At 48.1% G+C, this 25,003-nt stretch overlaps 1 protein-coding gene across 39 annotated transcripts in view; it reads left to right on the top strand.

The window, feature by feature from the left end:
- LOC110489370 (CLIP-associating protein 2) overlaps positions 1-23,384 on the top strand; it is a 110,487-nt gene extending 87,103 nt beyond the window's left edge. For 11 of the 39 annotated variants that reach the window (XM_036971482.1, XM_036971505.1, XM_036971501.1 and 8 more), the window contains 20 exons: positions 365-427; positions 1,193-1,296; positions 2,341-2,364; positions 2,501-2,656; positions 2,993-3,084; positions 3,307-3,370; positions 3,849-3,911; positions 6,621-6,623; positions 7,187-7,350; positions 7,500-7,578; positions 10,588-10,731; positions 10,905-11,048; positions 14,001-14,107; positions 14,217-14,334; positions 15,581-15,758; positions 15,932-16,128; positions 16,251-16,379; positions 19,329-19,535; positions 20,126-20,242; positions 22,136-23,384. In XM_036971482.1, the coding sequence (XP_036827377.1) occupies positions 365-427; positions 1,193-1,296; positions 2,341-2,364; positions 2,501-2,656; positions 2,993-3,084; positions 3,307-3,370; positions 3,849-3,911; positions 6,621-6,623; positions 7,187-7,350; positions 7,500-7,578; positions 10,588-10,731; positions 10,905-11,048; positions 14,001-14,107; positions 14,217-14,334; positions 15,581-15,758; positions 15,932-16,128; positions 16,251-16,379; positions 19,329-19,535; positions 20,126-20,242; positions 22,136-22,213 (2,231 nt within the window). In that variant the 3' untranslated portion in view covers positions 22,214-23,384. Of the gene's footprint in view, positions 1-364; positions 428-1,192; positions 1,297-2,340; positions 2,365-2,500; positions 2,657-2,992; positions 3,085-3,306; positions 3,371-3,848; positions 3,912-6,620; positions 6,624-7,186; positions 7,351-7,499; positions 7,579-10,587; positions 10,732-10,904; positions 11,049-14,000; positions 14,143-14,216; positions 14,335-15,580; positions 15,759-15,931; positions 16,129-16,250; positions 16,380-19,328; positions 19,536-20,125; positions 20,243-22,135 lie in introns of those variants that run through there. The other 28 variants (XM_036971509.1, XM_036971506.1, XM_036971503.1 and 25 more) reach the window with 13 other exon arrangements.
- Positions 23,385-25,003: the final 1,619 nt, after the last annotated feature.

Raw genomic sequence — 25,003 nt, 5'->3', positions numbered from 1 at the left:
TTGGAGGTCGTTATTACACTGTAGAGGTTTTGGAGGTCGATATTACACTGTAGATTGCATACCCAGACCAGCAGTGCAGGGAGCATGCCTCAACTCTAAGGTAGATTATGCCCAGCCGTTTAGACAACCTGGGCTATCTGATGGAATACTGTCAGCCGCTGTAGGGAAGTAGAACTCTTAGAGGGCTACTAACCTCACACACACACACACACAGAGTTGCTGCATGGTTCTGGGTCTCACTTTCTCTCACACGTAGTGTGTGTTTTAACGGTGGGTGGGGGGCGGGGTGTTTCTACGTGTGTATGTGTTTCTACGTGTGTCTGTGTTTCGACGTGTGTGTGTGTGTGTGTGTTGATGGTTGCAGCATCGCGCCACTACTCTCGCTCCACCGGAGCTCTCCACACCGCCGACGCTTTAGGGGCCGCAGGTGAACAACGAGTACCTCTCTCTCTCTCTCTCTCTCTCTCTCTCCATCTTCTTGATTCCCTTCTCTTTTCCGTTCTCTAGATCTTCTCGTTATTTTTCTTTGTTCTCCTTCATCGCCTCTTCCTGGACCTCAAGCTTCCGCCACCCCGTTCAGTTGCCATTTTGTCTCCATTCCGACGATGCATTTGTAGCTGTGTCTTCCCTCGCTCATCGATTTTCCTGATTTTTATCCCCGCCTCCCATCGACACGGACATGCCCCCCCCCGCACAGTGTCCTCCATGTTTGTTTGCTTGTTTACTCCCATCATGCTTTGCATGGAAGTTCACAGCTCTTGGGGTCTAGGTTCATTTGGTTATTTATTCACCATACCATCTAGCTGGGGGGGGGGGGGTTTATGTGATCGGGGAGGTCGGAGGGAGGTCTGATCTGGTGGAAGGGTGTGGGTGAGGTCGGTGGATGAGGTGGGAGAGAATGGGTGAGGGAGGGAAGAGGTTGGTGGGGGTGGGTGAGGTGAGGTTAGGGGGTAGATGAGGTGGGAGAGAATGGGTGAGGGAGGGAAGAGGTTGGTGGGGGGTGGGTGAGGTCAGGGGGGTGGATGAGGAGGTGGAAGAGAATGGGTGAGGGAGGGAAGAGGTTGATGGGGTGAGGGAGGGAAAGAGGGACGCGGTAAGAGGTGGTAAGGGTAGGAAGGAGGTTGTTGGATGACGTTGGAAGGGATTGTGTGTTTGACTGCATCTATAACGTGCGTCTCTCTCCTCCCTCCAGGGGCAGGGTACAGTATCAGTCAATCCAGTCATCTGTCATCGTCAGTCAGCACCATGAGAGTCCTCACTGGATCTGATATAGAGGAGGCCCTCGCTGACGCCCTGGTACACACACACACACACACACACACTAACTCAAGGTGGTATTCAAAGCCGGGGTCGCGACCCCTAGTGAGGTTATTTACATTTTAATAACCTAGATGAAAATGTAATGAATTGGAGGTTATTTGTTGATGTAAAAATTGAAATGTACAGATTTGAAGGTTCTGTCGTTAGATTTGGGCTATGGTGGAAAACATGGGGTCCCTGTTGAAAAGGTCTGAATACCACTGTACTGTCGTGGGGACTAACCCCTGGTTCCTCTGTCATGGGGACTAACCCCCGGTTCCTCTGTCGTGGGGACTAACCCCTGGTTCCTCTGTCGTGGGGACTGGGGACTAACCCCTGGTTCCTCTGTCGTGGGGACTAACCCCCGGTTCCTCTGTCGTGGGGACTAACCCCCGGTTCCTCTGTCGTGGGGACTAACCCCCGGTTCCTCTGTCGTGGGGACTAACCCCTGGTTCCTCTGTCGTGGGGACTAACCCCTGGTTCCTCTGTCGTGGGGACTGGGGACTAACCCCTGGTTCCTCTGTCGTGGGGACTAACCCCCGGTTCCTCTGTCGTGGGGACTAACCCCCGGTTCCTCTGTCGTGGGGACTAACCCCCGGTTCCTCTGTCGTGGGGACTAACCCCTGGTTCCTCTGTCGTGGGGACTAACCCCCGGTTCCTCTGTCGTGGGGACTGGTGACTAACCCCCGGTCCCTCTGTCGTGGGGACTAACCCCCGGTTCCTCTGTCGTGGGGACTAACCCCTGGTTCCTCTGTCGTCGGGACTGGGGACTAACCCCTGGTTCCTCTGTCGTGGGGACTAACCCCTGGTTCCTCTGTCGTGGGGACTGGGGACTAACCCCCGGTTCCTCTGTCGTGGGGACTAACCCCTGGTTCCTCTGTCGTGGGGACTGGGGACTAACCCCTGGTTCCTCTGTCGTGGGGACTAACCCCCGGTCCCTCTGTCGTGGGGACTAACCCCCGGTTCCTCTGTCGTGGGGACTAACCCCCGGTTCCTCTGTCGTGGTGACTAACCCATGTTTCCTCTGTTTAACGCTGACAGCTGTTGGGAGACATAACATCCAAGGTCAGCTTCTCTAACTACGTGTGTTTGTGTCTTGTCTGTCTGCACATTTCTGTGTAATGTTGTATGTGTACGTGTTACAAAAAGGTCAAGTATGTTTCTCACTCCCCCCCCCCCCCCCCCCCCCCCCCCCCTGTAGAAGAAGCCAGCGCGGCGTCGCTATGAGAACTATGGGATGTATTCGGATGATGATGCTAACAGTGACGCGTCCAGCGCCTGCTCAGACCGCTCCTACAGCTCCAGGAACGGAGGAGTCATCCCTACGTACATGAGACAGACTGAAGACGTGGCCGAGGTCAGAAACACAAACCGTTTGGAATTAAATCGGTGATTTATTGGCACCATATTGTAACGGTTTTGGCTTGAGGTTATTATTTATAGGGGTGGCCAGGTAGGTTGTGCCTACCAGAGAAAAAGATTGGTTTCTCCTGTTGGTTTTGGGAGGGTTCAGACGGTTCAGAACATTTCAGGGCCGTCACAATATGCAAATAACATTCCCTTATTCCAATCATTTTGAGCGCTTTTTGTTCAGATAAACCCCCCCTGTGCTTCGTGTGGATTCCTGGCTGAAGATGGAGTAATTTATTTATTTAGGTTAATGTCATTGGTCCTTTAACCCTTTGTGACCCAGGTGTTGAACCGCTGTGCCAGTGCCAACTGGTCGGAGAGGAAGGAGGGGCTTCTGGGTCTACAGGCTCTACTGAAGAATCAACGCACCCTCAGGTCAGCCTATCACAAAGCAGGGTTTCACCTGGCAGCCTATCACAAAGCAGGGTTTCACCTGGCAGCCTATCACAAAGCAGGGTTTCACCTGGCAGCCTATCACAATGCAGTCGAGAGAAAAAGTTTATCCGATGCAATACATGCTACCACAGCTGTATTCACCTGTGTGTGTGTGTGTGTGTGTGTGTGTGTGTGTGTGTGTGTGTGTGTGTGTCTCTACAGTCGTGTGGAGCTGAAGAGGTTGTGTGAGATTTTCACCAGGATGTTTGCAGACCCCCACAGTAAGGTATGGATGCATGCACAGCTACCACACACACACACACCTTACACACAAATACACACACACACACACACAGCATGTGCTGTGAGCAGCGGTATCTGACTGATTTCTAACGGCATGCCACTCCGGAGTCTGCGTGTGACCTCACTCCGCTAGCCAATGGGATTGCTCTCTCTCACTGTTCTTCAGCTTATCCGCTGGTTGTGCAAAACTCGCTCATGGCAACTCCTCCCCTCTTCCTCCCTGCGTGATCTATATAGGACTACACCGACCGCACACGCACTTCTGTCACATTCGCAGCCCACGCCTCCCTTTCTTTCTGACTAACCCCGCCCACTACGGTTCGCTCCACCCCCCTCTAACGGCACTCCCCCTTCCCTCCTGCCGTGGTTTAGAGTGCTCTCCCCCCCCCCCCCCCCACAGTTAGTGTTCCCCTGCTGCCCCCAACTCCACCTCCTCGTCTGATAGTGGTTGTGACTTTCAGCGAGAATCCGGATCTAAGGTCTATGGAACGTCAGAATCCGGTATAAGCTCAGCCTCCTTCAAGGTACACCTCAACGTCACAAACCTCTCTCTCTCTCTCTCCCTCTTGTCTCCCACTTTTCTCTCTCTCCTCTCTTTATTCTCTTTTCTCTGTCTTCTCCCTCCCTATGACTTTTTGTCCTGTCTCCCTCTCTCTCTGGTGTGTATAGAGACTTCTATAAGAATCAGGAGGTTCTGATAAGAGGGCTGTAGTCCTGATATGTCACAGTACCACCTGTTTCAGTCCTAGTCTGATATGACGTCACAGTACCACCTGTTTCAGTCCTAGTCTGATATGACTTCACAGTACCACCTGTTTCAGTCCTAGTCTGATATGACTTCACAGTACCACCTGTTTCAGTCCTAGTCTGATATGATGTCACAATACCACCTGTTTCAGTCCTAGTCTGATATGACTTCACAGTACCACCTGTTTCAGTCCTAGTCTGATATGACGTCACAATACCACCTGTTTCAGTCCTAGTCTGATATGACTTCACAATACCACCTGTTTCAGTCCTAGTCTGGTATGACGTCACAATACCACCTGTTTCAGTCCTAGTCTGATATGACGTCACAATACCACCTGTTTCAGTCCTAGTCTGATATGATGTCACAATACCACCTGTTTCAGTCCTAGTCTGATGTGACTTCACAGTTCCACCTGTTTCAGTCCTAGTCTGATATGACGTCACAGTACCACCTGTTTCAGTCCTAGTCTGATATGACGTCACAATACCACCTGTTTCAGTCCTAGTCTGATATGACTTCACAGTTCCACCTGTTTCAGTCCTAGTCTGATATGACATCACAGTTCCACCTGTTTCAGTCATTGATTGACGTCACAGTACCACCTGTTTCAGTCCTCGTCTGATATGACGTCACAGTACCACCTGTTTCAGTCCTCGTCTGATATGACGTCACAGTACCACCTGTTTCAGTCCTCGTCTGATATGACGTCACAGTTCCACCTGTTTCAGTCCTCGTCTGATATGACGTCACAGTTCCACCTGTTTCAGTCCTCGTCTGATATGATGTCACAGTTCCACCTGTTTCAGTCCTAGTCTGGTATGACTTCACAGTTCCACCTGTTTCAGTCCTAGTCTGATATGACGTCACAATACCACCTGTTTCAGTCCTAGTCTGATATGACGTCACAGTTCCACCTGTTTCAGTCCTCGTCTGATATGACTTCACAGTTCCACCTGTTTCAGTCCTCGTCTGATATGACGTCACAATACCACCTGTTTCAGTCCTCGTCTGATATGACGTCACAGTTCCACCTGTTTCAGTCCTCGTCTGATATGACTTCACAGTACCACCTGTTTCAGTCCTGGTCTGATATGACTTCATAATACCACCTGTTTCAGTCCTAGTCTGATATGACGTCACAATACCACCTGTTTCAGTCCTAGTCTGATATGACTTCACAATACCACCTGTTTCAGTCCTAGTCTGATATGACGTCACAGTACCACCTGTTTCAGTCCTCGTCTGATATGACTTCACAATACCACCTGTTTCAGTCCTAGTCTGATATGACGTCACAATACCACCTGTTTCAGTCCTCGTCTGATATGACGTGACAATACCACCTGTTTCAGTCCTAGTCTGATATGACGTCACAATACCACCTGTTTCAGTCCTAGTCTGATATGACGTCACAGTTCCACCTGTTTCAGTCCTCTCTGATATGACGTCACAATACCACCTGTTTCAGTCCTAGTCTGATATGACTTCACAATACCACCTGTTTCAGTCCTAGTCTGATATGACGTCACAGTACCACCTTTTTCAGTCCTAGTCTGATATGACGTCACAGTTCCACCTGTTTCAGTCCTCGTCTGACGTCACAATACCACCTGTTTCAGTCCTAGTCTGATATGACGTCACAATACCACCTGTTTCAGTCCTAGTCTGATATGACGTCACAGTTCCACCTGTTTCAGTCCTCGTCTGATATGACTTCACATTACCACCTGTTTCAGTCCTAGTCTGATATGACGTCACAGTTCCACCTGTTTCAGTCCTAGTCTGATATGACTTCACAGTACCACCTGTTTCAGTCCTAGTCTGATATGACTTCACAATACCACCTGTTTCAGTCCTAGTCTGATATGACGTCACAATACCACATGTTTCAGTCCTAGTCTGATAAGACGTCACAATACCACCTGTTTCAGTCCTAGTCTGATATGACGTCACAGTTCCACCTGTTTCAGTCCTAGTCTGATATGACGTCACAATACCACCTGTTTCAGTCCTAGTCTGATATGACTTCACAATACCACCTGTTTCAGTCCTCGTCTGATATGACGTCACAATACCACCTGTTTCAGTCCTAGTCTGATATGACGTCACAATACCACCTGTTTCAGTCCTAGTCTGATATGACGTCACAGTTCCACCTGTTTCAGTCCTCGTCTGATATGACGTCACAATACCACCTGTTTCAGTCCTAGTCTGATATGACGTCACAATACCACCTGTTTCAGTCCTAGTCTGATATGACGTCACAGTACCACCTGTTTCAGTCCTAGTCTGATATGACTTCACAGTACCACCTGTTTCAGTCCTAGTCTGATATGACGTCACAATACCACCTGTTTCAGTCCTAGTCTGATATGACTTCACAATACCACCTGTTTCAGTTCACAGGTACTCTGACATCAGTCCGAGTCAGGAAGTGGTGTGTGTACACTGCACTCATATGTGTGTGCGCATGTGATGAGAGAGAGTGTGTGTGTGTTTTTCCCAGGATGCTAACTGTATGTTTCTCTCTCCTCCATGCCACTCCTCTGGAACTCTCTGTGTAGAGAGTAAGTCTGGACAACGTTTATTTTACGTTCAATTAACGTTTTATTAACGTTTGTGGTTGTGACACTAACCTGGTAATTTGATTGGCAACTAATCTCGAATTGATTGATTCATCTGCCGAATGGTAATATGACTGGGTGGCTAATTGAATGGTTTCCAAGGCAACCAGACTCACTCACTAACCGACCCCGGTGATGTCACCCCTCACAGATGTGACATCACTATGACATCATCGCACCCTCCTGTGATTGGTGCTGTTCTGCAGGCGTCAGCCAATCAGCATGTGTGTTTAGTGAATTTCTGAATATTGATTTGTGTATTGGTAAACGTAAATTCAGCTTGTTGCACGCTGATTGGAGTGATTGATCGGTTGATAAGTGAGCGTAGTTGTCTGATGCATGGGACTCTGAGCTCCCCTCATCCTAGTAGTACAGGGGTCTGTTTGTTCCTGTGTGTAACCCCGTGACCCCTGTCTCTCCCAAGGTGTTCAGTATGTTCTTGGAGACCCTAGTGGACTTTGTCCTGGTGCACAGAGAAGACCTGCAGGACTGGCTGTTCGTCCTGCTCACCCAGCTGCTGAAGAAGATGGGAGCTGACCTGCTGGGGTCTGTCCAGGCCAAGGTCCAGAGAGCACTGGACATCACACGGTCAGTCTCGGTGTGTGTGTAAAGTGTGTTTCGACGTGTGTGTGTGTGTGTGTGTGTAACTTAACGTGTGTGTAACTTAACGTGTGTGTAACTTAACGTGTGTGTAACTTAACGTGTGTGTATCTATACGGTGTGTGTCTCCCATACAGAGAGTCTTTCCCCAACGACCTCCAGTTCACCATCCTCATGAGGTTCACTGTGGACCAGACTCAGACACCAAACCTCAAGGTACACAGCTGTGTGTGTAGGGGGGGGTTGTTTTATGTGTGTGTAGGGGGGGGTGTTTATGTGTGTGTGTGTAGGGGGGGTTGTTTATGTGTGTGTAGGGGGGGTTGTTTATGTGTGTGTAGGGGGGGTTGTTTTATGTGTGTGTAGGGGGGGTTGTTTATGTGTGTGTGTGTGTGTGTAGGGGGGGTTGTTTATGTGTGTGTAGGGGGGGTTGTTTTATGTGTGTGTAGGGGCGGGGGGGGGGGGGGGGGGGGGGGGTGTTTTATGTGTGTGTGTGTGTAGGGGGGGGGGGGGGGGGGGGGGGGTGTTTTGTGTGTGTGTGTGTAGGGGGGTTGTTTTATATGTGTGTGTGTGTGTGTGTAGGGGGGTTGTTTTATGTGTGTGTGTGTGTGTGTGTGTGTGTGTGTGTAGGGGGGTTGTTTTATGTGTGTGTGTGTGTAGGGGGGTTGTTTTATGTGTGTGTCCTTTACATATGAAGAGTGAGATGTATAGAGTGAGATGAAACAGTGAGAGAAGATGGAGGGAGAGAGAGATATAGGGAGGGTTGAAAGGCGGGGACAGCCTTTCGGTCGCAAGACTCCTACTGTTCTGACTTCATACTGTCTCAGTGACCACGGTAACACTGTTCTGACCTCACGGTTGTTAAACGCTGATTCTTCCCACCCTGTCCCTGGACTCTGATTGGATGCGACTGACACGCCTCCAATTAAATTCGCCAACCACTGTCTTTGCTCTTTGCAGTCTGATCCCCTCCTCCCTCACTCTACCCCCCCACCTTCCCTTCCTCCCTCACTCTACCCCCCCACCTTCCCTTCCTCCATCTCTTCCTCCCTCACTCTACCCCCCACCTTCCCTTCCTCCATCTCCTACTCCCTCACTCTACCCCCCACCCTCCCTTCCTCCCTCACTCTAACCCCCACCTTCCCTTCCTCCCTCAGTCTACCCCCCACCTTCCCTTCCTCCATCTCCTACTCCCTCACTCTACCCCCCACCCTCCCTTCCTCCCTCACTCTAACCCCCACCTTCCCTTCCTCCCTCAGTCTACCCCCCCACCTTCCCGTCCTCCCTCACTCTAACCCCCACATTCCCTTCCTCCCTCACTCTACCCCCCCACCTTCCCTTCCTCCATCTCTTCCTCCCTCACTCTACCCCCCACCTTCCCTTCCTCCCTCACTCTACTCCCCCACCTTCTCTTCCTCCATCCTATCCTTCCTCTATCCTCACCCCTCCCTCACTCTATCCCCCCTTCCCTTCATCCCTCTATCCTTTCCTTCACTCTATCCCCCCTTCCCTTCCTCCATCTATCCTCTCCCTCACTCTATCCCCCCTTCCCTTCCTCCATCTATCCTCTCCCCTCCCTCACTCTTTCCCCCTTACTCTACCCTCCTTCCCTTCCTCCCTCACTCTCCCCTCCCTCACTCTATTCCCCCCTCACTCAATCCCCCCTTCCTCCATCTATCCTCTCCCCTCCCTCACTCTATCCCCCCCTTCCCTTCCTCCATCTTCTCCTCCCTCTATCCTCTCCACCTCCCCTTCTAACCCACAGGCCGGCAGATTGACCAGGTCAACATCGCAATCTTACCTTCCAAACGCTTTGTATGAAGCCGGCAATACACCCATATCCCTTGTGGACCAGTTCGTACCCAGAACATTCTCTATTCAGGCAGCAACGGTGTCAATTTCCTCCTCAACTCGATGTAATGGAGAGGAGACTGAGAAAAACTGTGAAAATATGCCTACTTTCTTTACGTTCTACCACCATGCTAGAGTGGCTAATGTTACTTCCTGATGTTAGGCCCTGCATACAGCCAGGGGTAAGATTGCAGATTGCTGCAACCTGATTGGCTGAATGCAATATGCAACATCCGGGACTAGCATTCCTAGGCATTAGCCACTCTAGCATGGTGGTAGAACGTAAAGAAAGTAGGCATATTTTCACAGTTTTTCTCAGTCTCCTCTCCATTACATCGAGTTGAGGAGGAAATTGACACCGTTGCTGCCTGAATGGAGAATGTTCTGGGTACGAACTGGTCCACAAGGGATATGGGTGTATTGCCGGCTTCATACAAAGCGTCTGGACGGTAAGCTGGACCATCAACAGCCGTCTGCCGGACTGTTGTCTGTCTGTCCTCTATCTCCCTCCCCCCTCTATCTCCCTCCCCCTCTATCTCCCTCCCCCTCTATCTCCCTCCCCCTCTATCTCCCTCCCCCTCTATCTCCCTCCCCCCTCTATCTCCCTCCCCCTCTATCTCCCTCCCCCCTCTATCTCCCTCCCCCCTCTATCTCCCTCCCCCCTCCCTCTCTGACGCGGTGCTCTCCTCTCTCTCTCTAAGCCTGTGGAGAGGAGGGGAACGTGTTGTGGGCGGCGCAGCGTTCAATTACTTCCCCCTGCTTCGAGAGTCACGCGGCGCGACGTTAAATTTCTCCCCTCTGCCACGAGAGCCCCAAGGCACCACGCTTGCTGCTCTCTGAACGAGCAGGTCTCAGCCTGGAGCCAATCTTCCCAGGTCAGTGTGCTCAGGGGGGAGCAATTTTATGGCGCGCACACTGAGGAGCAGGCGGTCGATGAGGTGTTTGGAATAGAGAGAGAGGGACAGATGGAGAGAATTAATGAAATGGAAAGAAAGAAATGAAAAGGAATGAAAAAGACAACTGCTGAACGACGGCTATTCTCCTTAAGTTTTCATTTCTCTATATTGGTTCCTCCCTCCATGATGGCTGCGTGACTACAGCTGTGAAGGAGATTAGCATCCTACTGCAACCTACATTGTTGCAGATGTCTGGCTGAAACTACTACTGTTGACTTTGTATCACTGACTAGCTCTAACTAGAAGTAGTTTCAGTTCAGAGTTGAGGAACTCCTAGGATGATCTATGATCCACACAGACAGACAATGTCACACTTGACTGTATGAGTAAGTTGTCTTAACGTTTTATACTGTGTGTGTGTGTGTGTGTGTGTGTGTGTGTGTGTGTGTGTGTGTGTGTGTGTGTGTGTGTGTGTGTCCAGGTGAAGGTGGCTGTTCTGAAGTACATTGAGACCTTGACCCTGCAGATGGATCCTCAGGACTTTGTGAACTCCAGTGAGACGCGCCTGGCTGTGTCTCGCATCATCACCTGGACCACAGAGCCCAAGAGCTCTGACGTCAGGAAGGTACTGTACACACACATTTCTGGGAGCTACAAATGGTTGATTATTGGTTGTAGCAAACCGATTGGTTCCTGGTGCATGTGTGCGTGGTTTGTGCTTGTTATGTTGTACGTGCACATGTTATAAAAAGGGAAAGTGTGTTTTTCTTCCTCTCTCTCCCCCCCGCTGTGTTCCAGGCGGCCCAGTTGGTACTGATCTCCTTGTTCCAGTTGAACACTCCAGAGTTCACCATGCTGCTGGCAGCCCTGCCCAAGACCTTCCAGGACGGAGCCACCAAACTGCTACAGAACCACCTGAGGAACACCGGCAACACTGCACAGGTAACTACACCTGGCCTTAGCTGTATCCCTCCCCGTGTGTAGGAGTTGGTTCTTGACGTGTGTAAGAACTGATCAGGCTGGCAGAAACTAAAAGGCCCTAGAATGATCAATAACGGCGCCGGAGGGGATGCCTGCCGTTTTACGGGCTCCTAACCAATTGTGTTATTTTGTGTTTTTTCCCGTTTTCCCAACTTACATTGTACATGATGTTGCTGCTACCGTCTCTTATGACCGAAAAGAGCTTCAGGATATCAGAACAGTGATTACTCAGCTCGAACTGGATGAAGAATTTTTCTTTAATGAGTCCGACGCAAAATATATACTACTTTGTTGAGACCAGGCCCAAATCCCCGTCATCCGCGTGAAGAACAGACAGCGGAACAGGGGGAGGAGAGTGGGGAGCCTTGTGAGAATTCACCAACGAGTAGGTAAACCATCTACGATTGACTATCCTACCAACAGGATATTAAATAACGGTGATATCTTATTTTTCACCGAGACGTGACTGAACGACGACATGGATAATATAGAGCTGGCAGGGTTTTCCGTGTATCAGCAGGACAGAGCAGCTACGTCTGGTAAGACGAGGGGCGGGAGTGCGTGTCTATTTGTCAATAACAGCTGGTGCGCGATGTCTAATATTGAAGAAGTCTTTAGGTATTGCTCGCCTGAGGTAGAGGACCTCATGATAAGCTGTAGACCACACTATCTACCAAGTGAGTTCTCATATTATTTGTAGCTGTCTATTCAACACCACAAACCGATGCTGACACTAAGACCGCGCTCAACCAGATGTATCAGGTCATAAGCAAACATGAAAATGCTCATCCAGAAGCGGCGCCCCTACTGGCCGGGAACGTTAATGCAGGCAAACTTAAATACGGGTTACCTCATTTCTACCAGCATGTTACATGTGCAACCAGAGGAAAAAAACTCTAGACCACCTTTACTCCACACACAGACCCGTACACAGCTCTCCCTCACCCTCCATTTGGCAAATCTGACCATAATTCTATCCTCCTGATTCCTGCTGACAAGCAAAAACTAAAGCAGGAAGTAGCAGTGACTCGCTCAATACGGAAGTGGTCAGATGATGCGGATGCTACACTACAGGACTGTTTCGCTAGCACAGACTGGAATATGTTCCGGGATTCATCCAATGGCATTGAGGATTATACCACATCAATCATCGGCTTCATCAATAAGTGCATCGACGACGTCGTCCCCACAGTGACCATATGTATATATCCCAACAAGAAGCCATGGATTACAGGCAACATCCACATCGAGCTAAAGGCTAGAGCTGCCGCTTTCAAGGAGCAGGACACCAATTCAGATGCTTATAAGAAATCCTGCTATGCCCTCAGACGAACCATCAAACAGGCAAAGTTTCAATACAGGATTAAGATTGAATCCTACTACACCGGCTCTGACGCTCGTCGGATGTGGCAGGGCTTGTAAACTATTACGGACTACAAAGGGAAACCCAGCCGCAAGCTGCCCAGTAACGGGAGCCTATCAGACGAGCTAAATGCCTTTTATGCTCGCTACAAGGCAAGCAACGCTGAAGCATGCATGAGAGCACCAGCTGTTCCGAACGACTGTGTGATTACGCTCTCCGTAACCAATGTGAGCGAGACTTTTTAAACAGGTCAACATTCACAAAGCCGCTAGGCCAGACGGATTACGATGATGTGTACTCAGAGCATGCTCTGACCAACTGGCAGGTGCCTTCACTGACATTTTCAACAGACCACCATAGACCCTGTGCCCAAGAACACTAAGGTAACCTGCCTAAATGATTACCGCCCTGTAGCACTCACGTCGGTAGCTATGAAGTGCTTTGAAAGGCTGGTCATGGCTCACGTCAACACCCTAGACGCACTCCAATTTGTATACCGCCCCAACAGATCCATAGATGATGCAATCGCACTCCAAACTTCCCTTTCCCACCTGGACAAAAGGAAAACCTACGTGAGAATGCTGTTCATTGACTACAGCTCAGCGTTCAACACCATAGTGCCCACAAAGTTCATCACTAAGCTAAGTGCCCTGGGACTCAACGCCTCCCTCTGCAACTGGATCATGGACTTCCTGACGGGCCGCCACCAGATGGTAAGGGTAGGTAACAACACGTCTGCCACGCTGACCCTCAACACTGGGGCCCCAGATCCTCATCGGACCCCAGATCCTCAAAAAGTTCAACAGCTGCACCATCGAGAGCATTCTGACCTGTTGCATCACCTGGTATGGAAACTGCTCGGCATCTGATCGTGAGGCGCTACAGAGGATAGTGCATTCAGCCCAGTACATCACTGGGGCCAAGCTTCCTGACATCCAGGACCTATATAATAGGCAGTGTCAGAGGAAAGCCCATAAAATTGTCAGACTCCAGCCGTCTAAGTCATAGACTGTTCTCTCTGCTACCTCAGGGCAAGCGGTACCGTAGCGCCAAGTTTAGGTCCAAAAGGCTCCTTAACAGCTTCTACCCCCCCCAAGCCATAAGACTGCTGAACAATTAATCAAATGGCCACATAGACTATTTACATTGACCCCCCCCCCCCCTCCCCTCCCCACTTTGTTTTTACACTGCTGTTACTCACTGTTTATTATCTATGCACAGTCACTTTACCCCCCTCCCCCCCCCCTACATGTACAAATTACCTCCACTAACCTGTATCCCCACACATTGACTGTACCCCTTGTATATAGCCTCAATATTATGTCATTTTCTTGTTATTTTTTGGTGTGTTTCTTAAGTCTATTTCTTGAACTACATTGTTGGTTAAGGGCTTGTAAGTATGCATTTCACGGTAAGCTGACACCTGTTGTTTTCGGTGCATGTGACAAATAAAGTTCGATTTGATTTTACTTCTAGACACCTAGACCAGGCTGGCGGGACACTAAAAGACACTAGCATGTTCTGACAATTTGATGCTCTCTTCACCCCAGGCCCCAATGGGAAGCCCCATGACACGCCACACCCCCCGCTCTCCTGCCAGCTGGTCCAGCCCCCTCACCTCTCCTACCAACACATCACTGAACACATCCACACTCGGGTAATGCATACACAAACCTCCCGGAACACACCAAGGTAACACCTTCCACACACTTACATAATGTTGACCTGTTGTGATGGTAATATGACTGATGTGTTGTTGTGTGCAGTGCGTTTGACTACGACACAGAGAACATGAACTCGGACGACATCTACAGTAGTCTGAGAGGAGTTACAGAGGCCATCCAGAACTTCTCCGTCCGCAGTCAGGAAGACATGAACGAAACGGTGAGGAGAGAGAGACTGTGATTGTGAACCCTCCCTACACGAGAGAGATGGATGAGAGAGAGAGAGAGAGAGAGAGAGAGAGAGAGAGAGAGAGAGAGAGAGAGAGAGAGAGAGAGAGAGAGAGAGAGAGAGAGAGAGAGAGAGAGAGAGAGAGAGAGAGAGAGAGAGAGAGAGAGAGAGAGAGAGAGAGAGAGAGAGAGAGAGAGAGAGAGAGAGAGAGAGAGAGAGAGAGAGAGAGAGAGAGAGAGAGAGAGAGAGAGAGAGAGAGAGAGAGAGAGAGAGAGAGAGAGAGAGAGAGAGAGAGAGAGAGAGAGAGAGAGAGAGAGAGAGAGAGAGAGAGAGAGAGAGAGATATAGATATAGATAGATAGATAGATAGATAGATTTGCGTCCAAGCTTTAACTTCCTGACTGATGTCTTGAGATGTTGCTTCAATATATCCACATAATTTTCCTACCCCCACTGGAATTGTGATACAGTGAAATAATCTGTCTGTAAACAATTGTTGGAAAAATGACTTGTGTCATGCACAAAGTAGATGTCCTAACCGACTTGCCAAAACTAGTTTGTTAACAAGAATATTGTTGGAGTGGTTGAAAAACGAGTTTTAATGACTCCAACCTAAATGTACGTAAACTTCCAACTTCAACTGCAACTACCATTCTTATAATGTGGATCTAGAGGGAAATAGTTTTTTTTTGTCTGCTGGGGGATAAGCTAATATCAGGGAAAATTGGCACATGTAGTGTTTTTACTGGTCAACAATAGGTTGTGATGTGAATATGTACAGTGTGAGCTGTAAGGGCTGTGTACAGTAAGCAACATCAGCCTAGCCTACACCCCTGTCCTGCACAAGGACATGGTATGTTCCAAAGAGGGGCTTTGTCCAAGCGGACATCTCTATAGGTCGGTTTGAAACCTGACCCGCCCACCCATCATCAATCTGCCAATCAGAGCTCACCTGACTGACTCACCTACCTGTCACATGACCCATTTCTGTCTAAAATTATCTTCAAGATTCATACAACACCCTAACCCCGTGTGTCTCTCTCTCTCTCTCCGTTTCTCTCTCTTTCTCTGTTGCCTCTCTCGCTCTCCGTTTCCCTCTCTCTCTCTCTGTTCCCTCTCTCTCTCTCTCTCTCTCTGTTCTCTCTCTCTCTCTTTCCCCGTTTCCCCCTCTCTCTCTCTCTGTTTCTCTCTCTCTCTTTGTTTCTCTCTCCGTTTCCTTCTGTCTCTCTCCCTCTCAGGGTGGTGGTGCTGACCAGGTGGATGGAGTCCGCACTGCTCTGGACAACAAGACTTCTCTTCTGAACACCCCCCTGCTCTCCTCTTCTCCCCGGGGGTCCCGAGACCCCTTTACAGACTCCCCCTTTAAACACAACGTCAAAGATACTTCATTGGACGAATCAGACCAGCAAACTGATGGTACACACACACACACACACACACACATACACACACACACACATACACACACATACACACACACACACACACATACACACATACATACACACAAACAAAATGTCTTAGTGTCATATATGATTGATAAGTTGTCAATCAGTTTCTCAACCCCCATTGGCTGTTGTCCCTGACAGACAGCAGCATTGACCAATCAGAGCTGGTGACTGAGCTGCTGAAGGAGCTGTCCAATCACAATGAGCGTGTGGAAGAGAGAAAGGTGGCGCTTTGTGATCTCTTGAAGCTGATTCGAGAAAACACCCTGCAGGTCTGCTGGGACGAACACTTCAAAACCATCCTCCTGTTACTACTGGAGACGCTGGGGGACAGAGAGGTACACACACACACCTCCGTTGTGTACACATGATCATTAATGTACTTACACGCGCACACACACAATCTGACAACTTCCTCAGCTGTCTTGTTGTCCTCTCTCTCTCCGCTCCTCCCCTGCAGCATGTGATCAGGGCGTTAGCTCTGCGTGTTCTGAGGGAGATTCTGAGCCACCAGCCCTGGAGGTTCAAGAACTACGCTGAACTTACCATCATGAAGGCCCTGGAGGCACACAGGGACCCACACAAAGAGGTATACACAGACATACACACACACACACTCCTTAAAATATACACACACACTCCTTAAAATATATATACACACACACACACTCCTTAAAATACACACACACACACACTCCTTAAAATATATATACACACACACTCCTTAAAATATACACACACACACACTCCTTAAAATATACACACACACACACTCCTTAAAATATACACATACACACACTCCTTAAAATATACACACACACACACTCCTTAAAATATACACATACACACACTCCTTAAAATATACACACACACACACACTCCTTAAAATATACACATACACACACTCCTTAAAATATACACACACACACACTCCTTAAAATATACACATACACACACTCCTTAAAATATACACACACACACACACACACACACACTCCTTAAAATATACACACACACACTCCTTAATATATACACACACACACACTCACTCCTTAAAATATATACACACACACTTCTTAAAATACACTGCTCAAAAAAATAAAGGGAACACTAAAATAACACCTAGATCTGAATGAAATATTATTGTCTTTTCATAGTTGAATGTGCTGACAACAAAATCACACAAAAATTATCAATGGAAATCAAATATATCAACCCATGGAGGTCTGGATTTGGAGTCACACTCAAAATGAAAGTGGAAAACCACACTACAGGCTGATCCAACTTTGATGTAATGTCCTTAAAACAAGTCAAAATGAGGCTCAGTAGTGTGTGTGGCCTCCACGTGCCTGTATGACCTCCCTACAACGCCTGGGCATGCTCCTGATGAGGTGGAGGATGGTCTCCTGAGGGATCTCCTCCCAGACCTGGACTAAAGCATCCGCCAACTCCTGGACAGTCTGTGGTGCAACGTGGCGTTGGTGGATGGAGCGAGACATGATGTCCCAGATGTGCTCAATTGGATTCAGGTCTGGGGAACGGGCGGGCCAGTCCATAGCATCAATGCCTTCCTCTTGCAGGAACTGCTGACACACTCCAGCCACATGAGGTCTAGCATTGTCTTGCATTAGGAGGAACCCAGCGCCAACCGCACCAGCATATGGTCTCACAAGGGGTCTGAGGATCTCATCTCGGTACCTAATGGCAGTCAGGCTACCTCTGGCGAGCACATGGAGGGCTGTGCGGCCCCCCAAAGAAATGCCACCCCACACCATGACTGACCCACCGCCAAACCGGTCATGCTGGAGGATGTGGCAGGCAGCAGAACGTTCTCCACGGCGTCTCCAGACTCTGTCACGTCTGTCACATGCTCAGTGTGAACCTGCTTTCATCTGTGAAGAGCACAGGGCGCCAGTGGCGAATTTGCCAATCTTGGTGTTCTCTGGCAAATGCCAAACGTCCTGCACGGTGTTGGGCTGTAAACACAACCCCCACCTGTGGACGTCGGGCCCTCATACCACCCTCATGGAGTCTGTTTCTGACCGTTTGAGCAGACACATGCACATTTGTGGCCTGCTAGAGGTCATTTTGCAGGGCTTTGGCAGTGCTCCCCCTGCTCCTCCTTGCACAAAGGCGGAGGTAGCGGTCCTGCTGCTGGGTTGTTGCCCTCCTACGGCCTCCTCCGCGTCTCCTGATGTACTGGCCTGTCTCCTGGTAGCGCCTCCATGCTCTGGACACTACGCTGACAGACCCAGCAAACCTTCTTGCCACAGTTCGCATTGATGTTCCATCCTGGATGAGCTGCACTACCTGAGCCACTTGTGTGGGTTGTAGACTCCGTCTCATGCTACCACTAGAGTGAAAGCACCGCCAGCATTCAAAAGTGACCAAAACATCAGCCAGGAAGCATAGGAACTGAGAAGTGGTCTGTGGTTACCACCTGCAGAACCACTCCTTTATTGGGGGTGTCTTGCTAATTGCCTATCATTTCCACCTGTTCTCTATTCCATTTGCCCAACAGCATGTGAAATGTATTGTCAATCAGTGTTGCTTCCTAAGTGGACAGTTTGATTTCACAGAAGTGTGATTGACTTGGAGTTACATTGTGTTGTTTAAGTGTTCCCTTTATTTTTTTGAGCAGTGTATATATACACACACAGTCCTTAAAATATACACACACACACACACACACTCCTTAAAATATATACACAAACACACTCCTTAAAATACACACACACACACACACTCCTTAAAATACACACACACACACACACTCCTTAAAATACACACACAGACACTCCTTAAAATATATACACACACTCCTTAAAATACACACACACACTCAAAATATACACACACACACACTCCTTAAAATACACACACACACACACACACACTCCTTAAAATACATACACACACACACACACACACACACACACTCCTTAAAATACACACACACACACACACACACCTTAAAATACACACACACACCTTAAAATACACACACACACACACACACACACCTTAAAATACACACACACACACACACACACACCTTAAAACACACACACTCCTTAGAATATATATACACACTCCTTAAAATATACACACACACACACTCCTTAGAATACACACACACACACACACACACACACACACACACACTCCTTAAAATATACACACACACACACTCCTTAAAATATATACACACACTCAAAATATACACACACTCAAAATATACACACACACTCCTTAAAATATACACACACACACACTCCTTAAAATATACACACACACACTCCTTAAAATATACACACACACACTCCTTAAAATATACACACACACACACTCCTTAAAATACACACACACACTCAAAATATACACACACACACACACACTCCTTAAAATACACACACACCTGGTGCTCTAACCCTGTTCCTGTGTGAGTAGGAGGCATTATAACTGGTGCTATAACCCTGTTCCTGTGTGAGTAGGAGGCATTATAACTGGTGCTATAACCCTGTTCCTGTGTGAGTAGGTGGCGCGAGCGGCAGAGGAGACGGCGGCCATGCTGGCGTCGTCCATCAGTCCAGACCAGTGTGTCAAGGTGTTGTCTCCCATCATCCAGTCGGCTGACTACCCCATCAACCTGGCTGCCATCAAGATGCAGACCAGAGTAATAGAGAGGGTCCCCCACCACGGACTAGTCACCATGCTGCCGGAGATAGTCCCCGGACTCATACAGGTCTCACACACACACACACACACTCGTACAGGTCTCACACACACACACACACACACACACACACACACACACTCGTACAGGTCTCACACACACACACACACACACACACACACTCGTACAGGTCTCACACACACACACACACACACTCGTTCAGGTCTCACACACACACACACACTCGTACAGGTCTCACACACACACACACACACACTCGTACAGGTCTCACACACACACACACACACTCGTACAGGTCTCACACACACACACACACACACACACACTCGTACAGGTCTCACACACACACACACACACACACACTCGTACAGGTCTCACACACACACACACACACACACACTCGTACAGGTCTCTCACACACACACACACACACACACACACACACTCGTACAGGTCTCACACACACACTCGTACAGGTCTCACACACACACACACACACACACTCGTACAGGTCTCACACACACACTCGTGCAGGTCACACATACACACAAAGATTACACACATCCTCATGTTATTCAGAGTTATGATCCATTATGTCATGTTACGGAGGGCTATAACCCATCTGTCTTGTTATGCAGGGTTATGACAACGCGGAGAGCAGTGTGAGGAAGGCCTGTGTATTCTGTCTGGTGGCCCTCTATGCAGTCATAGGGGAGGAGCTAAAACCTTACCTCAACCAACTGTCTGGCAGCAAGGTGAGGGACCACGCCCACTTTCTACTAACCACACCTATTACCTGTCTTCCAATACATCCACACTAGCACTACTTGATTCTCAAATGAATCTATAGCTACACATTTTACACTGAACCAAAAAAACGCAACGTGCAACAATAGTTCATGTGAAGGAAATCAGTCAATTTAAATATGTAAATTAGGCCCTAATCTATGGATTTTACCTGACTGGGAATACAGATGTGCGTCTGTTCGTCACAGAAACCTTTTTAAAGGGGGGCGAGAGAGGGGCGTGTCAGTATCTAGTGTGACCACCATTTTCCTCATGCAGCGTGACATATCTCCTTCACATAGAGTTGATCAGGCTGTTGATTGTGGAATGTTGTCCCACTCCTCTTCAATGGAGTGTGCGAATTTGCTTTATTGGTGAGAACTGGGACACGCTGTCGTACACGTCGATCCAGAGCATCCCAAACGTGCTCAATGGTTGACATGTCTGGTGAGTATGCAGGACATGGAAGAACTGGGACATTTTCAGCTTCCAGGAATTGCGTACAGATCCTTGCGACATGGGACCGTGCGTTATCATGCTGCAACATCAGGTGACGGTGGGACAAAGGGCCTCAGGATCTGGTCACAGTATCTCTGTGCATTGAAATTGCCATCGATAAAATGCAATTGTGTTGGTTGTCTGTAGCTTATGCCTGCCAATGCTATAACCCCACTGTCATCCTGGGGCACTCTGTTCACAACGTTGACATCAGCAAACCACAGGAGTGGCATATCAAGAAGCTCATTAAACAGCAAGATCATTACACAGGTGCACCTTGTGCTGGGGACAATAAAAGGCCACTCTAAAACGTGCAGTTTTATCACACAACACAATGCCACAGATATCATGTTGAGGGAGCGTGCAATTGGCATGCTGACTACAGGAATGTCCACCAGAGCTGTTTCCAGAGAATGTAATGTTAATTTCTCTACCATAAGCCGCCTCCAACCTGTGGCACTCTGTTCACAACGTTTACGTCAGCAAACCACTCGCCCACACGACGCCATACGTCTTCCATCTGTTACTGTTGAAACCCGGGATTCATCCGTGAAGAGCACACTTCTCCAGCGTGCCTGTGGCCGTCGAAGGTGAGCATTTGCCTGCTGAAGTCGGGTTACGACGACTGAACTGCAGTCAGGTCAAGACCCCGGTGAGGACGATGACTGTGCAGATGAGCTTCCCTGAGACGGTTTCTGACAGTTTGTGCAGAAATTATTTAGTTGTGCAAACCCACAGTTTCATCTGCTGTCCGGGTGGCTCGTCTCAGACGATCCCTCAGGTGAAGAAACCAGATGTGGAGGTCCTGGGCTGACGTGGTTGCACGTGGTCTGCAGTTGTGAGGCCGGTTGGACGTACTGCCAAATTCTCAAATATTATGTTGGAGGCGGCTTATGGTATAAAATTAATATTTAAATTCTCAGGTAGACATTCATGCAGTCCGCATTGCAATTGGACACTCCCTCAACTTGATGTCTGTGGCGTTGTGTGACAAAACTGCACATTAGTGGCCTTTTTATTTTCCCCAGCACAAGGTGCACCTGTGTAATGATCATGCTGTTTAATCAGCTTCTTGATATGTCACACCTGTCAGGTGGCAAAATAATCTTGGCAAAGGAGATATGTTCACTGACAGACACATTTGTGCCCACAATTTGACGGAAATAAGCTTTTCGTGTATATGGAACACTTCTAGGATCTTCTATTTCAGCTCATGAAACATGGGACCAACACTTTACATGTTGTGTTTACATTCATGTTCAGTGTAGATGACTGGATCAGGAGGATTCATGAAGAACTGTTTCACTTCTACAACTCTGTAACCCCCCCCCCCCCCCCCCTCTCTCTCTCTCTCCTCTCTCCAGTTGAAGTTGTTGAATCTGTACATCAAGCGTGCCCAGTCAGGCTCCAGTGGTGGTGAGCCCCCACCAGACAGCCTATAGAACAGACAGATGGACAGCGCCCCACACAGGACAACCATGGAACTGCACTCTCCCTCCGGAGACTTAACACACATGGACACACTCTTACATGGATGGATAAACACACACTCACACGCTTACTGACATGCTTACATGGACATGCTAATATGAAGGCACAGACTGACACACACACACACTGTCCTGGACACAAACTCCCATTGCCTCTTTGTTGCCTACTACAATGCACTCTGGGATACGGTGCAGAAGAGAGGATTGTTGTAGTTCCCTTCACAAACATGGAAGATCCACCCTGTTCTCTGAGACTCACCCCTGATCTCTACACACCTAAACACGCCCTCTGATGATGCACTAGCCACACACCCCCAGCCAGGATGGATGGCTAGAGAGGAAGGGAAGAGGCTAGGTATCTGCATTCTGCAGACCGTTGTGTTTATGTCTGCGACAGAGAGTGGAGGGGGTGTATATTTCTGAGGTCAGTCCATCTGTCATGGTGGTCTAGTGTGTTTTAACCCCTGAAACTCTGAAGGCACACTAACCCCTACGTAGTGCACTACTTTTGGCCACTACATACGCCTCTGGTCAATCTATATAGGGAGTAGGGTCCTCCTCGGTGAGCAGTTAGGTCATAACTGTTCATAACAACTACATAGGCAATGAGTGTAAGGTATGGGAGGCGGAATGTGCTTAGCTATACATGACAGTGATTTTAACTCTTTATCCTATTTACTGTCACAGTGGAAGGGAGAGGATGAAATTAGTTAACCATGTCCACCCCTTTCAGAGAAGTCCATGGTACCTTCCACTGCTTTCCTGCCATGTCTTGGATGAGCACATTTCAGACAAGGGGGGGGGGGCATGGCTTATTATTATCACCTAATGGGTATGCCTCTACACATGATAACATGGAATAATATCCAATAACGACGTCCTTGAAGGAGGTGCTCTGCGTCCTGATCAGTGTTGTTTTCTGTTGCCATAGTCTCTCTACTTTGGTTTCTCTCCGGGGAGTCGTTTTGGACAAATGTATTATTTAGTGATCTGAGAAACTGTCCCCTCTTCTTCCTCTTCTTCCTCTTCTTCCTCTTCTTGTAACAGTCTGGCTGTTACCGGGTTGTTTTCCTCTGTGCATTTACAAAGCTGTGCTTACAATAAAATGAAGAAAAAAGAAAAACAACTTGTACAGACCATAATAAACACGGGTTTCTGTCTCAGTCAGTGGGAGGGGGCACCTGTTCTGACACACACACGGGGTCTACAATTAAGCAAAGTTGCGTCCTTTGTGCACTGACCGGAATCAACTGGTATTTATTGAGCACAGCACTGAAGATACTCATGTTAAATTTGGTTTAAATAATGCAAAAACAAAGTGTTGGAGAAGAAAGTAAAAGTGCAATATGTGCTATGTAAAAAAGCTAACGTTTAAGTTCCTTGCTCAGAACATGAAAGCTGGTGGTTCCTTTTAATATTCCCAGGTAAGAAGTTTTAGGTTGTAGTTATTATAGGAATTATAGGACTATTTCTCTCTATACGATTTGTATTTCATATACCTTTGACTATTGGATGTTCTTATAGGCACTTTAGTATTGCCAGTGTAACAGTATAGCTTCCGTCCCTCTCCTCGCTCCTCCCTGGGCTCGAACCAGGAACACATCGACAACAGCCACCCTCGAAGCAGCGTTACCCATCGCTCCACAAAAGCCGCGGCCCTTGCAGAGCAAGGGGAACAACTATTCCAAGTCTCAGAGCGAGTGACGTTTGAAACGCTATCTGCGCGCACCCCAGTAACTAGCTAGCCATTTCACATCGGTTACACCAGCCTAATCTCGGGAGTTGATAGGCTTGAAGTCAAACAGCTCAATGCTTGAAGCACAGTGAAGAGCTGCTGGCAAATGCACTAAAGTGCTGTTTGAATGAATGTTACGAGCCTGCTGGTGCCTACCACCGCTCAGTCAGACTGCTATATCAAATCATAGACTTCATTATAATATAATAACACACAGAAATACGAGCCTTAGGTCATTAATATGGTCAAATCCGGAAACAATCATTTCGAAAATAAAACGTTTATTCTTTCAGTGAAATACGGAACCGTTCTGTATTTTATCTAAGTCTAAATATTCCTGTTACATTGCACAACCTTCAATGTTATGTCATAATTACGTAAAATTCTGACAAATTAGTTCGCAACGAGCCAGGACGCCCAAACTGCTGCAAATATCCTGACTCTGTTGCACAGAACGCAAGAGAAGTGACAGAATTTCCCTAGTTAAAAGAAATTAATGTTAGCAGGCAATATTAACTAAATATGCAGGTTTAAATGTATATACTTGTGTATTGATTTTAAGAAAGGCTTTGATGGTTATGGTTAGGTTCACGTTGGAGCAACGATACGCACCGCATCGATTATATGCAACGCAGGACACGCTAGATAAACTAGTCATATCAAACATGTGTAGTTAACTAGTGATTATGATTGGTGCAACGACAGTGCTTTTTTTGCGAATGCGCTTGTTAAATCACCCGTTTGGCGAAGTAGGCTGTGATTCAATGATTAGCAGGCACCGCATCGATTATATGCAACGCAGGACAAGCTAGATAAACTAGTAATATCATCAACCATGTGTAGTTAACGATTGTTTTTTTTTTTTATAAGATACTTTTAATGCTAGCTAGCACCTTACCTTGGTTCCTAGCTGCACTCGCATAACAGGTAGTCAGCCTGCCACGCAGTCTCCTCGTGGAGTGCAATGTAATCGGCCATGATCGGTGTCCAAAAATGCAGATTACCGA

Source organism: Oncorhynchus mykiss, chromosome 32 (genome assembly GCF_013265735.2).
Source record: "Oncorhynchus mykiss isolate Arlee chromosome 32, USDA_OmykA_1.1, whole genome shotgun sequence".
In the NCBI taxonomy this organism is placed as follows: domain Eukaryota; kingdom Metazoa; phylum Chordata; class Actinopteri; order Salmoniformes; family Salmonidae; genus Oncorhynchus; species Oncorhynchus mykiss.
Note: the sequence above shows the minus strand (reverse complement) of the source record. Positions and strands in the feature narration are given on the sequence as shown.